The following is a 14,841-nucleotide window of genomic DNA, read 5'->3' on the forward strand; positions in this document are numbered from 1 at the left end:
ATATACCTCAATAGTTCGAAGTTTGGATCTTAATGGTGTCTCTTCGGAATTATCATGGGTCCAATTCAAATATGTACTGTGAATATTATTTACTGGAAGGAATGATGACTACACATAGTGACATCATGTTGAACGCGTAATGTCGTGTGCATACACGTACACAGCATTTACTCCACTTTCTGTAGTGAAAGGCCCTCTTCGTGTGGAGCGCGAGAGTATTGATTTTTACCTTCATTCTTAGTGTCTTCATGAGATTCAGAAGTGAAAGGTGCTTCTTCCTCAATTTCTCCAAAATTTTCATCAACCTCTTCCTCATCGTCCTTAGAAGGAGTATCTGTACCACAAGAATTCGAGGAAATGAAACCTTCAACATATTGTGGAACCCCACTGTAGGCATTAAGCAGCATTTGTTCCTCTGCCTCTAAAAATACAGTGGAAGCAATTCTTCGGGCTTCCTCAATGGTTTTTTCTTCTCCTCAGCATATCCAAAAACTTTTCATATATTTCTTGATCTTCAGGATCCTCAATATCTTGAGCAGGATCAATTTTGTGGTCCTTACTGTGACATGATAATGCATCCATGGATGTTTTCATCATGGCCAAGTGTTATTTCATCAAGAGTTCCAACCATTGGATGTCCTTGTTGTGACATGACATTAAGGAATTGCACAAACTTACTTTAAATCTAGTTTGCTTCCTTTTGATGTATATTCTCGTGCTGAATGTGGTTGTTTGCTTGGAGAAGAACCTGACGCATGTCGAACTTCTTTCAGAGGAGCCAATGATTTGATCTTCTTTGGAGGGCTCACCCGTGCAATATTGAAATTCTTTGAATATTTGTATGACCACGGTAAATCATTGTCAACCCTCTTTTTCATGGACATCATATTTACTGTGTGATTTTTCTTAATCTGATTAATCATTATACTTCCTCCAACGTTTGCTGTATTTGCATCAATGGTTCCCAGTTTGTTTTGGTAGCCCCGACACACTACATGTTGTAATTTCCGAAACACAGAGTATTTGAAATTATGAACGTATTATTATTTTCCAAAGAATGATTCATTGAAAGACAACGTTTGGTATTGAAAAAACGCATCATCATGATGGTCATCATCATCATCATTTCGTTCAAATGACTCCTTTTTACCCACCTTTGACATCCGTAAATTCCATTCCCTTTTTTCTCGACTTGACATGATTCATTGAGGAGAGCGAAGAAAGCGTATTCCCCGATGATGATCCACCTTGTGGAGCTCCCATGTGGGCTGTGGTTGCCATTTCAATTGATTGAATTAATATTCGACGATGATGACAAGTATGAGAGAACTACTACGTGTGAGCGCTATTTCTTTTTAATATTTACGGTTTTTCGGTTATGAAAAAGGCTTTGAAAAAAATACAGCAACTATTAATTTGCTTGGGCCTTCACTTTGCTTTTTTATTAATGGATTGAGCAGGGAGAGAGAAACTGAATGTTGATGTGAGGTGATGTGAGGAAAGTCATGTTTGGAAGTTGAGAGTTCTGAAACTGCAGGGGAGATGCTCAGGTTCATTCTTGTTCCATTACCAAAGAGAATAATTTGCCTTGATGCATGCAGTCTTGTCTGAATAATTACGATCAAGAAATCGAATTGTGTGGTCATCACGCGCTGCTCTTTCCACACATAAAAATTGAATGCAGTAATGGGCGGACTCCACTTTTTTATCAAATCAAATCGAATGTGTCCAAACCATTTTCATCCTTTTAGAAAAACCTTTTACCTACTGACCGGGATAGCTAGGAAGAAAATGGCATGGACACATTCCAATCTGTAATCATGACGAGCAAAAATGGCAGTGACCTTTAAGCCAACAGCTGTCACAAATATTTCGGAATTATACATGCTCTTCCTTATGGACAATTTGTGATTATATTTTCTTCTAATCAACCACACATAAGCATTCATTGAAAAAAACAAACACTCGAAGGTTATCTACTCAGTTTCACTTGGATTCTCAAATGAAAATCACGATTGTTTCCTTTGTGCATAGCCAACAGCAATCTTCAACGCCTTTTGGAACCTCCAACCCAAACAATCTCACCATGATTTCATTCTGCTCCTCTGATTCTCCAAAAGCAACTCACGGATCTTGCAATCCTTTCGATGGCTCTACGGATATGTCCAAACATTTTAACGTGCATGCATTGCCAAACATTCGGATTCATACCAAGCATCTCTCATCGAGCAGCAAAAGGAAAGAGAAGTCTCTAAACGCAAGCTCTGTTCTCAATAGTGGAATTCGAAAGAAATCATCCTCTTCAAAGTGTTCAAACTTGAGTTTTTCCACACCACCAACTTTTGATTCTGTATTCCGTGTCAATTTGTACAACAATAGTCAACCACAAGAAATGATGAAGACCAGTGAAGGCATTGATTGTAATCCGAATCCTCACACGAACAAGTCATCACAAATGCCGAGCCCTCACTACCATCTTTTACAACCCTGTACTGTATGCATGTCTCATTCAAAAGATGCAAAGGCTAAGAAAATTAGAACCTCAATTTCTATTCAGGAGCTGCTAAACGCCTGAATTAAGGATGGTTGTAAATCTAGGCTCACCATACCAACCACAGACACGAATCATCATTTCTGGTCACTCTCACTACATGAGTCACTCGAAATTTCACAAATTAAAACTGGCAATAACAAGGTGCATTTATTAAATCCCCCTTCAACGGTTAATGTATCTTTGAAAAAGGAAACTGCTTCTTTAAAATATCAATGAGATAATAACACTGAAATTTGACTGGTGCTTGTCGTTTCTTCCTTTTGAGTCACCGACTCTTACATAAACGACGGTTGTGTGTTTAAAAAAGCCAAGCCAACAGCCGTCGCCCTTGACTCGCGTTTGTAACAAAGAATCCACAACAATTTGCAAATTGCCTTTTTTGTCTAGTCGACCTGGCACAAGTCACTATGGGACACACAATGGCCATTCTTGTTTGTATCAAACATCTTCTCTTTCTCCATTTCTGTCTTAATCGCAAAACCTTCCCAACAAAGACATTATTTAGTGAGTGTCTCTCCTCACAATATCATCCACAACATTGTTAAAACAAAAATTACAAAATGAAATTCAGTTACGTGACCTTTGTGCCAAACAAACAACAACAACAACAACAAAAGAAGGGAAAACGATCCAAACCTCTCTCCATGGTCTCTTACTTTACAGACACTGAAAGATTCTCCACTTCAAATCCATTCAATGGTTCTTTGGATTTGTCGCTCCATTTCAATGTGGAAACACAAGTACCATCTTCACGTCGGCATGTTCCTCCGCCCGTGCAAATTGTCATCCCAACTCCACCACAGCCATTAGTACCTCAGACAAATGCCCTACCACTTGTTCGTCCGGAACAACTTCAGCCAATTCCTCCTCGTCCAATTCCTGTTCGTGAACCAAACACCAATCAGCAAGTCGTTGATCACAATGATCACAATGGTAGTCATTGTAAATTGCAAACTGTGTTATGTCGACCTCTTCGAAAACCTCGTTATGCTCGTTCAAAGGATTTGTGTTATCGAGAAACAATGAGTCCAGTTTCCTCAAGCAAGTCTAAACAACAACAACAACACTTGACTCGATCCACTCGTTCAACCACCACTGGAAGGTCCTCACACACCATGATGACGAATCCATCCAGAGTAAGAACCACCACCATCTCTTCAACGACCGTCATGTCACCACCACCACAAAAGTATGATCGAGCACGTATGATTGCACCTGCCACTTTAAACGTCAATCATATCCCAACTGTACTCTCTCATTCTGGTTTACAACAAACATTTCTGGTTTCAAACAGTAATGGACAAAGAGAAATGAATCCAAATGAAGAAGAAACGTCCGCGGCCACTTTGTTGTCTCAACATTTGACTCTCACGAGGAAGGATGAACACGCACCAACAACTCCAAACTCTTGCAGTGGTTCTTTAGAGAATGCTGAGACAACAACAGTTCCAAGAAAAGTGAGAACGTCCATTTCTTTATTTGAGTTGTTGAATCCTGAGGATGATGAAAGTCTTTAATTTTGAAAGCTGGGAATTAATGTAAATAAACAACATTCATTTTGATCTTATTGCATTCTCCTTGTGAATCGAACACTGTTGAGGTAAAACTCCCTCAAGCACCACAATCGAACACCAGTGGCTCGTGATACTCTCTGCACAACGAACATCTCACATTATTCTCACACTATTTCGCACATACCTTCCTTAATCGACTCTACTGTTTTCGTAGCACACAGAGTATTCTTTTTTTTCCTTTTTTGTCAACACTTGCACGTTGTTGGCCATCCTTGAACCATTTATCATGATGAATAATAGACTGTCAGTTGGAATTGCTTCAAACCTATCACTGATTTCACTTATATACAACACCATCACCTAGAAACATACCAACGATGAAGAAACCATTAAATCTTGCATTGTATTATGTGCTTTGATCATGCCAATGCAATTGCCAAGCACATTGTTCAACAATAGGACAAGATGATCACAAGAATAAACTCTTCTCGGATCATATAACTTTGAAGTGGTTCACCAGTGGTCTTATGTTTTCTGTTATTACATTCATTTAGTCATTGACAATTTGTTTGTCGAATAGGTTGTATAAATCTTGTTCATTAACCCACTGCTCATGAATCCACACCTATACATCAGACAATACAAGTTTTCATATATTAAAGAAACCAAACTACCATCCAAACAAGATGAATTCAAGTCAATAGAACAAACAAAAGGACAATTCCAGCCAAAAACAATCATCGACAATTCTTACAACAAAGGACCTGCAATGACAGAGCTAGATTCTCTCCATTATTGACCCATCTCCACCCTTCTACTGAACGAATCAACAGGAAGAATTGTTGGAGATTGTTTGGATCTGAAACTCAACTTGAGGGAATGGTTGTCCTTAAAGATCTCGTTTTTAATATCTTCATAGGTCGACATTCATTTATCCAAATTGGATGAAATATTCAACAGAGATAACGTTCCCCAACCATTAATTCTCTTCTGCTTTTGGGGAATTCAAACCAATCGATCGTGGTTGGATGAACTGTTTCTTCATGACCTCGTTGAAGAGATCCCTCCCTTCCAACAACTACAATTCATCACATGGTCTCTCTCGCAAATCACTCACTCACAACGATGACGACGACGACAAGATTCACCTTGATCATTAAAATTGGAAACAATGACGAAAACAATTTCAGAGATTTTCATTCACGCTTCAACGGATAATGTATCTCTGAAAAAGGAAGCTGCTACTTTTTACTAACAAATTTCTGTATGAGACAATCCAATGAAATTTGACAATATGATTGTCGTCTCTTCCTTTTGTGTCACCCGTTCAATCATTATCGATTGTTTCATGTGCATTTAAATGCCAAGCAGATCACATTTTTCGCTCATTTATCGAAAAAAGTGCCCACAACCTTTTGCTAATTGCCTTTTTTGTCATCCATGCGAGCTTATGTCATTTTGATAACACTCAATGGCCTTATTCAATTCCATTCTTGTTTAGAGCATTGACCTTCTCGTTCTCCATTTCTGCGTTTATCGCCAAATTTCAAATAGTGAAGCAAGAGGTTGTCCATACGTCAACAACAACATTGTTAAAACAAAAAAATTGAAAGATGAAATTCAGTTACGTGACCTTTGTGCCAAACAAACAACAACAAAAGAAGGGAAAACGATCCAAACCTCTCTCCATGGTCTCTTACTTTACAGACACTGAAAGATTCTCCACTTCAAATCCATTCAATGGTTCTTTGGATTTATCTCTCCATTTCAATGTTGAAACGAAATTACATTCTTCTCGAAGACATGTTCCTCCTCCCGTTCAGATTGTCATTCCATCTCTTCCACAGTCACCTCTATCAGGATCGCCGCCACAATTTTCCAAACCATCGTTCAAACCAAATCATCCCTCTGAACCTCATCCTGGACCAATTCCTGTCCGTTCAACACAATCACAATGGGCATTAGATAAGGTTCCATGTGAAGGTTTGACTTCCAAAACAATTTCCTATGGATCTCCTCATCGAAAACCACGTTTTTCTCGTTCAAAGGATGTTATTTGTTTTCGAGAATCGATGAAACCCCCTTATGCAACAACAAACCTTTCCAACACAACGACAACATCCCCTCAAAAGTATGATCGGTCGCTCATGATTGCACCTTCCAGTGCTGTCAAAGTTGATCATTGTCCAACAGAAATGTCACCTTCTGGCATCCAAAAAGTGACTGTCGTTTCAAAAACTAAGGGACAAAGAAAAGAACGACCAATCGATGAAGAAACTCTTCAAAATGTCACTCTTCATTCTGGTGAACAAGTGCCTCCAAACACCTCATGCAACGGTTCTTCATCGAGTGATGAAACACCTGTGTTGTTTGCAGTGCCAAGGAAAGTGAGAACTTCGATTTCGTTATTCGAGTTGTTGAATCCTGTAGATGATAAAAGTCTTTAAGAGTTGTTTTTCCAAGCAACTATTAAAGTGTAACATCATAACTAACAGGTTTCATATTGCAACAGTTCAATTCTATTAATTCTATTGAATCATTCTGTTGAGAAGAGTTACCAAAGAAGAAATCCAACTGTATTGGAACACTGCTCACTGTTCCTCAAACATTTTCCTTAACCCAATAAATCTCGAGGGCTCTAAATGGTTTTGTTTAAAGACAATTCATTTGTTTTTTTCCTTTTTCTTTGGAGATTTGTTGTTTGATTTCGTAAATCCTAAACAACCATACATCGGTGGACTAAAGAGAGGAAGTTTGAATACTTTATAAAATTAGTATCATCATCATCATGTTGCATAGAAGCATCATCACCATGGAGTTGGACAAAAGCAGACGATCCAGTTCCATCCAGATGTTTAAAACTATCGGTCTGGCTCAACGCCTTGACCATGTCTAAGATCTGCAATTCCTTTGAAGTAGTAGTGTGTTAGTTGTGTTGGAGTTTTCGTTTGTTTCACATGATGATGTGAGTGGTTTATTGGTAGTTTTGATAATCCTTAAAGCTGACTGCACGATCATGATTAAGGAGATGTATCAAGGAAATATGGCTATCCATCAAATCAAGGGACATACCTCATCGAGAGTTGGTGAGATACGGTGTTGATGTTTGACTGGTCATGATTTTAAAAAGATCACTCGAGATGATGATGATCATTCATTACTCACTGAATAGGATGCATCTCTTGATTTGTTTGCTGATAGGAGATGAAGAAAAACCATTCATCCTTCAACAGATCCTTTTTTCAGAGAATGATTCTTTGAAAAAGGAAACTACCTCTTTTTTATTATAAATGAGATAGATAATCGTAATGAAATTTGAGTGGTGCTTGTTGTTTCTTCCTTTTGAGTCACGCAATCATTCATAATCGATTGTTTCATGTACTTTTAAATGACAATCTGCCCACACAATTTCACAACCTTCGGCCCTTCTCTCCCAAAATGAGATTGCCACCCTTTGTTAATTGCCTTTTTTTGTCAATCAATCAAAGGAACTTATCATCATTGCCATCCATTCAATGCCCCTTATATTTTTCCATTCTTGCTGTATTGACTTGCTCTTTCTCCTTTTCTGTGTGAATCGCAAAATGTCAAATGTTGAAACAGAATTTCAATTCAACAACATTGTTAAAACAAAAAAATTACAAAATGAAATTCAGTTATGTGACCTTTGTGCCAAACAAACAACAACAACAACAAAAGAAGGGAAAACGACCAAAACCTCTCACCATGGTCTCTTACTTTACAGACACTGAAAGATTCTCCACTTCAAATCCATTCAATGGTTCTTTGGATTTATCTCTCCATTTCAATGTTGAAACGAAATTACATTCTTCTCGAAGACATGTTCCTCCTCCCGTTCAGATTGTCATTCCATCTCTTCCACAGTCACCTTTATCTCCACAACCAACTCAACAACCTTCCAAACCAACAATCAAACCAAGTCATTCATCTGAACATTCTCAACCAATTCCTCCTCGTCCAATTCCAGTCCGTTCAACAGCAGCATCAAAATCACAATTCGTCAATAAGGTTCCATGTGAAGGTTTGACATCCAAAACAATTTCATATCAACCTCCTCATCGAAAACCACGTTTTGCTCATCCAAAGGATTTGTATGTAAAAGAAACCATGCAAATCAGTCAACTGCCAAGCATGTCTCAACGCTTGACTCCATCCACATTTACAACCACAACCACAACATCAACCATTCCATCTCCTCAAAAGTATGATCGATCACTCATGATTGCACCCGTCAGTGCTGTCAAAGTTGATCATTGTCCAACAGAAATGCCACCTTCTGGCATCCAAAAGATGACTGTCGTTTCAAAAACTAATAAGGGACAACGACAAGTTGATGAAGAAACTCTTCAAAATTTCACTCTTCAAACTCGTCATGAACAAACACTTTCCAACATGATGTCATGTAATTGTTCTTCATCGAGTGATGAAACGCCTGTTGCGATTCCTGTTCCAAGAAAAGTGAGAACTTCCATCTCCTTGTTCGAGTTGTTGAATCCTGAAGACAATGAAAGTCTTTAATTTCGAAATCTTGTTGACACTTGTTTTTTTCGCAAAGTATAACATCTAAAGAACATGATAAACTAAATGTTTCACATTATAACCTTCTGTGGAATCTTTCTTTAGAGTTCTTGTTTTATGTTAATTTGTTTTTCAAAAGTAAATCCACTTCAATCGACTTGCTACTCCCATGACACTCACTGTGTCCCATTCGCCTTTCTTGATAGGAGTGAATCATGAAATGGGTCCAATTAAAGTGATATCCTTGACATTCCAAGCTCTTTTATTCGAATGGGTGTTGATTATCCATATGAAAGAAGGAATGGACGCGCTTTAGGATAACTTCACACATTATATGAAATAAATCACATTTCGGTGAGATCCATGATTGCATCTACCATCTATCATCATCATCCATGAACTTAATGATGAACGACCCTCAAGTCTAACACTATCATTGAAGCTAGAGTTATTAGATCTTGAGGAAATGGATTTGGTTGTTACTTCTTTTCACGAGTCGAAAACTTTTACTCTTGAAAATCATTCATCTCCCAATATTCAACACGTGACAATTCCATACTGTCGGTGTTCACGTTCTTCATTTTGAGATCTCGAGTTTGATTCTTTCTGATGTTTCTGATCTCTCGTTTTGAGCTGATTCCCGCGAAAAAGAGAGACCACAAAACACGACTGTTAGTGAAAGTTTGTCATGATCTATAGAAACGAGAACATTATCCAATTTCGGAAACATCACATCTTGAATTGCTCGCGAGCTTTTTGTATATTCAGAGAAAATCAAATCATCTTTCAAAGTACATCGTATCTTCGAAAAAGGAAACCTCCTCTTTTTATTGTTGATGAGATAGTGACAATGACATATGACTGTTGTTGTTGTTTCTTCCTTTTGGGTCCAACTGACATACATATTGGCATGATTCATGTACATTTAAATGCCCAGAAGCGATTATCGCCCTTCATTTGTAAAAAGAATCCAATTTGTGAGTTGTATTGTGTCACAAAAGACCTGCACTTTCTCCCTTTTGGGGTTGATCGCCACACTTCAAATAGTTGAGCAAAATCACTCCATACATCAACAACAACATTGTTAAAACAAAAATTACAAAATGAAATTCAGTTATGTGACCTTTGTGCCAAACAAACAACAACAACAACAAAAGAAGGGAAAACGACCAAAACCTCTCACCATGGTCTCTTACTTTACAGACACTGAAAGATTCTCCACTTCAAATCCATTCAATGGTTCTTTGGATTTGTCACTTCACTTCAATGTTGAAACTGAGATACATTCTTCTCGGCGACATGTTCCTCCTCCCGTTCAGATTGTCATTCCATCTCCACCTCAACAACAACCTCCAAAACCAACTTTCAAACCAAATAGTCCTATTCAATTGACACAGCCAAGTCCTGTCGATTCACCAACACTAGAGAAGCCTCTGATTCAGTGTAGGGATTTGACATCTACAACAATTTCATATGGATCTCCTCATCGAAAACCTCGTTATGCTCATCCAAGGGACGTTTGTTTTCGAGAATCGATGCATAGGAGTCCACTTCCAGCTGGCATGGACAAACACTTGGTTTCATCCAAATATACATCAACAACCATAACTTCAACCATACCGTCACCTCAAAAGTATGATCGAGCACGAATGATTGCACCTGTCTCTTTAAAAGTCAATGAAATGCCCAATAGCATCATTGGTTCACGTCCTCTCTCACTTTCTGGTATCCACAAACCAATGGTTGTACCAAGAAAAGTGAGGACTTCTATTTCGTTATTCGAGTTGTTGAATCCTGAAGACGATGAATCAATGTAAAAAATTTATTACTCTAATTGCTAATTAATCTAAGTTAAATAAACATTGAAAAATAAAACATGTACATTTCATATCCATCGCCTCATTACATACACTCTTCTTCAATATATAAATACTGAGATTGTTACCGTTGTGATCAAACTGTAATCAAGACCCTATTACGATGGCAGTTATTAAGATCAAAGCGCTATTGACTGAATGGTATTTAATCAGACCAACAAGACCAGATTCCTTATACAAATTAAAAAAAAAGAAGAATAATTCAATTAGGATGCCCAGCAAGATCGGTAAAACAAGACCCAACCATGGATCCAATCATGGACCCAAGCACTCTAGCTCACTTCAATCATTAAGCGACTACATTGCTTCTGCTAGTTCATCTGTAGATAATGAGCCCAATTTGACAAATAATCTCAACCCCACTCACAATTGCTCTACTAGTGTTGACACTAGATTGTACCCAACTATTGATCCAATAGCTGATGAAAAATTGGCCGCTAAAACTAATAGTATGAGCATGAATAACCAAGACAACATTGAATTGTTGGATAATGAGCTGACCAATAACCTCAACATACAAGACATGTCAGTTGATGAAATTGTTGGTAAAACTTTTCTCAAACACAATAATGCTAAACTAGATACAAACAGAACTCTTCTTGACACTGATCAGATTTTAGAAATTGTATCTGTTATTGCTAGCCCACACAACCCTATGACCTTAAATTTCCAACATGTTGTAAAAGCCACTCTCAGAATACTCTCTGATGACATTAAATACGAAATCACCACAGAAAGAAAGGCTTTTAAAAACCATAAGGACAGAAAACATGTTTGGGAGTTATGGAAGGAAAGAATGAAGAATATTAACAAACTATTATCTGAGAACAAGTAAAGTAGTAATGTCCAACAAGACAATGAAGAATTCAACATCAATGACATAGCAGTGAAGGAAATCACTCCTACCAGATATATTGCTGTTAGATATAGCAAAATATTTGAAGAGAATGAGGTAATTGAATTAATTAAGGTCAACCTTAGTGGCAAATATATCACCATCAATCCGATTATTAAGCTCAATAATACCATAATTGTCACTATTGAAGATTGCGCTCAAGTAGAACAGGCTGTTGAAACATTACGTACAAAATTTAAAGAAGTCAATATCACTTCATCATGTGAAAACGACACCAACAAAATTATACGTGTCCATAATATTCCAATAGGAGAACTATGGAAAACTATAGTCAAGGCAGATTGGAGGAATGCAATTGAAAGCGATACTGGTGAACCCATTGTTGAAATTGCTACAGCTAGAATTGGTAAAGAAATGGCAGCAGTGATCACTGTCAAAAGTATGAAAGCCAGAAATAATCTATGTAAGGCAAAAACATATGATATCACTATTCCTAGAACAGAGGAAACAGTCACTATGAAAATCGACATACCATTCAACTATGCAATGGATGTGCAATACTCTGACATCATTGGTAGATGGCCTGAAAGAAATGATTTGATTAGAGCTAGAATACAAACGGAATCCTCTCTTGCCAGAAAATACAATAATGACCAACCTGTATCCATACTTATCATCAAGCAAGAGAAGAGAATATGTTTGATTAGACTCAACAATCTATCTAATGCCATCAGATTAGTAAACCATGCTGCATGAATGAATGGACATTGGATTTTGCTCTCAATTATCCAATGCTAGAAGATTTCCTGGAAAAGAAACCTGATACAGTTCACAAAATTTCACAAAATTTAGGCAGATCTTCTAAAATTGCAGCGAAAGACATTTCCTTTACTCTTGAAAAAGTGCAACAAGATCACCTAAAAGAAATCATGAGAATTGAAGCTTCTATGGATAAAAGAATTTCAGAACTTGAGGCAAGACAGAATCAGAAATTGGCTATGGGATTTAAGGAAATGGCTAATATTATCAGAGCAAATAATGAAGAATTAATGATTACCAATAGAATTGCTACTCTAACATTTCTGTCTGGTTGTACAAAAGATAATACCAAGAGGAAGATATATCAAGAGGAAATTGATGAGTGTCACAAAAAGCTAAAACTACTTGATTCACTTCAGTAGCTCCAGAATTATCTATTCTAACCCTCAACATTAATGGTCTCAGAGCAGAACCATTATCAGCCCTAAGAGGCTACCTCAACTCAATCACTCCTGATATAATCATGCTCCAGGAAGTTAAAAGCGTCTACATTGGTCCAGATTTTCCCCTCTATATATTATTCTTCATTTACATATTATCACAATCCAAGAGATTCCTGTGGTGTATCTATTTGCCTCAACAAAAGCACTTTCAAAGATATTGAAGAAATCATCTTAGATCCGATCATTAAGAATAACGCGCGAATTATTGGCGTGAAATGTAAAATCAATTCAATTAATACTCTAGTAATTTCTGCGTACTTTCCAAATCAACCAGCTGACAGATGTGAATTCGCATATATTCTTGACAACCTAATTGAAAAATATCCTAACTACAAAATCATTATTGGAGGTGATTACAATGCGATTTTATCCGAGAATCACTCCTCAAACGAATCTAGAAGAACTGATCAAAACATACTAGATCTTATTAACAAGAGAAATCTTAATTACTATCCTTTCCCTCATTTATCATGGCACCTTCATTATACTATTAACAAACAATCCAAGTCTATAATAGACTACATATCCACAGATTTTCCAATTGCATCTGGAGAAGTACTGAATGCCAACTTCATATCAGATCACAAAATGGTTAAAATTCTACTTGACCTCTCATGTCAACGAACACCTTTGTTAATTCGGAAGAAGCGTAACTTTCAAGATCCCAAAAATAAGAAAGAAGTGCTGGCCTTTAGCAAAGAATGTGTATCTCAAGTTAAGAATTTAGAATCTGATAACGACAAATGGCTTTTCATTTGTGATAAACTAGGCGACAAATTTGTGGAGGTCAATCCACCTAAACTTGATCCTAAAATTCACAAATATAATAAGCAATATAAGAAGCTCATGTTAATACTTGATAGAAATGAGCACGGATATCCTTGTGACAAACTTTTGACCGCTATTGGTAAAACTTTAGAACAGGTTCCAAAATGTCTTGCAAGTGTCAAAGAGAAAATCAAGAACCATATCAAATGGAGCCATGATAAGGCTTTGAACAGAAAGATGAAATGGTGGGAACAAAACTATGCAACCAACTCTAAACATCTGAGAAAGAAAATTTACAAAACGTCATCACCACCATACAAATTATCTATCGAAGGAACTGAAATTAGTGACCCCAATGAAGTTGCCAATATGATCAAGGACAAATATCAACAAAACCTCAACTTTAGAGGAAGAAATCATCAAATTGACATTACCAAGTTTTTCAAGTACAAACATTCATTAATTGATAATTGCAATGACAAAATACTCGATAGAATTACCACGGAAGAGAAAGAATGGATAATTCAGAATTTGAAATCCACAGCACCCAATGAACTAGGTTTAAGACAAAAAAACTATCAAATACATGTGTAAGGAATTACAGGAGGAAATTTTCAAATTATTGAAAATATCATTACAACTGGATTTACTCCTGAATCTATGCAAAGTGTCAGCATTCTCCCAATTCACAAAAAGAATAAGGACCACTCAAACCCTGCTAACTATAGACCTATTGCCCTTATGGACTCAGGACTTAAAATAGCTACTAAATTAATCACCAAAAGATTGAAGGAAGTGTTAAAGGGAAGATTATCATTAGCTCAATTTGGTGGTGAAGACGGCAGAGAAACTTTTCACAGAGTCCTTTCAATTTACAATATGATTGCTTGGGCAAAAAAAGGACAAGAAACCTTTTTATGGTTTGGCTGTTGACATCAAAAAAGCTTATGACTCATTACCGAGAATTATGCTTCGTGATGGACTGCTATTCTTAGGGATTGATGAAATTACTGCTGATGGAATTCTGGAAATATTAGGTGAATCTACGACAAAGTTTGTTATACCTAATGGTAAATCTGAATGTTTCAATGTGAAAGATGGATTGAAACAAGGCGACACCTTCTCTCCCCTTGCATTCAAAATTGCGCTTGAGCCTCTCTTACAATTTTTAGAAATAACATATAATGGTGCTAGTGTTGCAAATTATTGGAACATTAGTACAGGCGCATGGATTGATGATTTGAACTCATTTTCCAACGAACTACCTGAAATTGAAAATTCTTTGCATGACATTGAAACCTATCTTCATGGCTATCACATGGAATTAGATCATTCCAAAACTAACCTCTTCTCTGATAAGGAATGTAGTATCAAGACATTATCTGGAAGTACGATCAAAAGTAATGATTCTATTATTATACTTGGTAATAATATTACCAATAATACTGAGGAACAATACACTACTTCAATT

At 37.0% G+C, this 14,841-nt stretch overlaps 8 protein-coding genes across 8 annotated transcripts; 7 read left to right on the forward strand and 1 right to left on the reverse strand.

Moving 5' to 3' along the window:
* Positions 1 to 167: 167 nt before the first annotated feature.
* Positions 168 to 1,281, reverse strand: FDP41_004971 (uncharacterized protein; the record flags this gene model as incomplete). The annotated part of the gene is made up of 3 exons (XM_044708443.1): positions 168 to 387; positions 679 to 991; positions 1,155 to 1,281. The coding sequence occupies 3 exons, from the start codon at positions 1,279 to 1,281 to the stop codon at positions 168 to 170; spliced, it is 660 nt and encodes a 219-aa protein (XP_044560718.1).
* Positions 1,282 to 2,002: 721 nt separating this feature from the next.
* Positions 2,003 to 2,575, forward strand: FDP41_004972 (uncharacterized protein; the record flags this gene model as incomplete). The annotated part of the gene is made up of 1 exon (XM_044708444.1): positions 2,003 to 2,575. The coding sequence occupies one exon, from the start codon at positions 2,003 to 2,005 to the stop codon at positions 2,573 to 2,575; it is 573 nt and encodes a 190-aa protein (XP_044560719.1).
* A 539-nt stretch (positions 2,576 to 3,114) lies between these two features.
* FDP41_004973 (uncharacterized protein) lies at positions 3,115 to 4,071 on the forward strand (the record flags this gene model as incomplete). The annotated part of the gene is made up of 1 exon (XM_044708445.1): positions 3,115 to 4,071. One exon carries the CDS (start codon positions 3,115 to 3,117, stop codon positions 4,069 to 4,071), a length of 957 nt encoding a protein of 318 aa, XP_044560720.1.
* Positions 4,072 to 5,681: 1,610 nt separating this feature from the next.
* FDP41_004974 (uncharacterized protein) lies at positions 5,682 to 6,515 on the forward strand (the record flags this gene model as incomplete). The annotated part of the gene is made up of 1 exon (XM_044708446.1): positions 5,682 to 6,515. The coding sequence occupies one exon, from the start codon at positions 5,682 to 5,684 to the stop codon at positions 6,513 to 6,515; it is 834 nt and encodes a 277-aa protein (XP_044560721.1).
* Positions 6,516 to 7,713: 1,198 nt separating this feature from the next.
* On the forward strand, positions 7,714 to 8,607 carry FDP41_004975 (uncharacterized protein; the record flags this gene model as incomplete). The annotated part of the gene is made up of 1 exon (XM_044708447.1): positions 7,714 to 8,607. The coding sequence occupies one exon, from the start codon at positions 7,714 to 7,716 to the stop codon at positions 8,605 to 8,607; it is 894 nt and encodes a 297-aa protein (XP_044560722.1).
* Positions 8,608 to 9,710: 1,103 nt separating this feature from the next.
* Positions 9,711 to 10,424, forward strand: FDP41_004976 (uncharacterized protein; the record flags this gene model as incomplete). The annotated part of the gene is made up of 1 exon (XM_044708448.1): positions 9,711 to 10,424. The coding sequence occupies one exon, from the start codon at positions 9,711 to 9,713 to the stop codon at positions 10,422 to 10,424; it is 714 nt and encodes a 237-aa protein (XP_044560723.1).
* A 271-nt stretch (positions 10,425 to 10,695) lies between these two features.
* Positions 10,696 to 13,964, forward strand: FDP41_004977 (uncharacterized protein; the record flags this gene model as incomplete). Its single annotated transcript, XM_044708449.1, has 4 exons — positions 10,696 to 11,264; positions 11,322 to 12,000; positions 12,075 to 12,517; positions 12,632 to 13,964. The coding sequence occupies 4 exons, from the start codon at positions 10,696 to 10,698 to the stop codon at positions 13,962 to 13,964; spliced, it is 3,024 nt and encodes a 1,007-aa protein (XP_044560724.1).
* Positions 13,965 to 14,337: 373 nt separating this feature from the next.
* Positions 14,338 to 14,841, forward strand: FDP41_004978 (uncharacterized protein; the record flags this gene model as incomplete). Its single annotated transcript, XM_044708450.1, has 1 exon — positions 14,338 to 14,841. A coding segment is annotated over one exon (504 nt), but the record flags the coding sequence as incomplete, so codon positions are not given.

Source organism: Naegleria fowleri, assembly GCF_008403515.1.
Source record: "Naegleria fowleri strain ATCC 30894 chromosome Unknown tig42, whole genome shotgun sequence".
NCBI classification, from domain to species: domain Eukaryota; phylum Heterolobosea; class Eutetramitea; order Acrasida; family Naegleriidae; genus Naegleria; species Naegleria fowleri.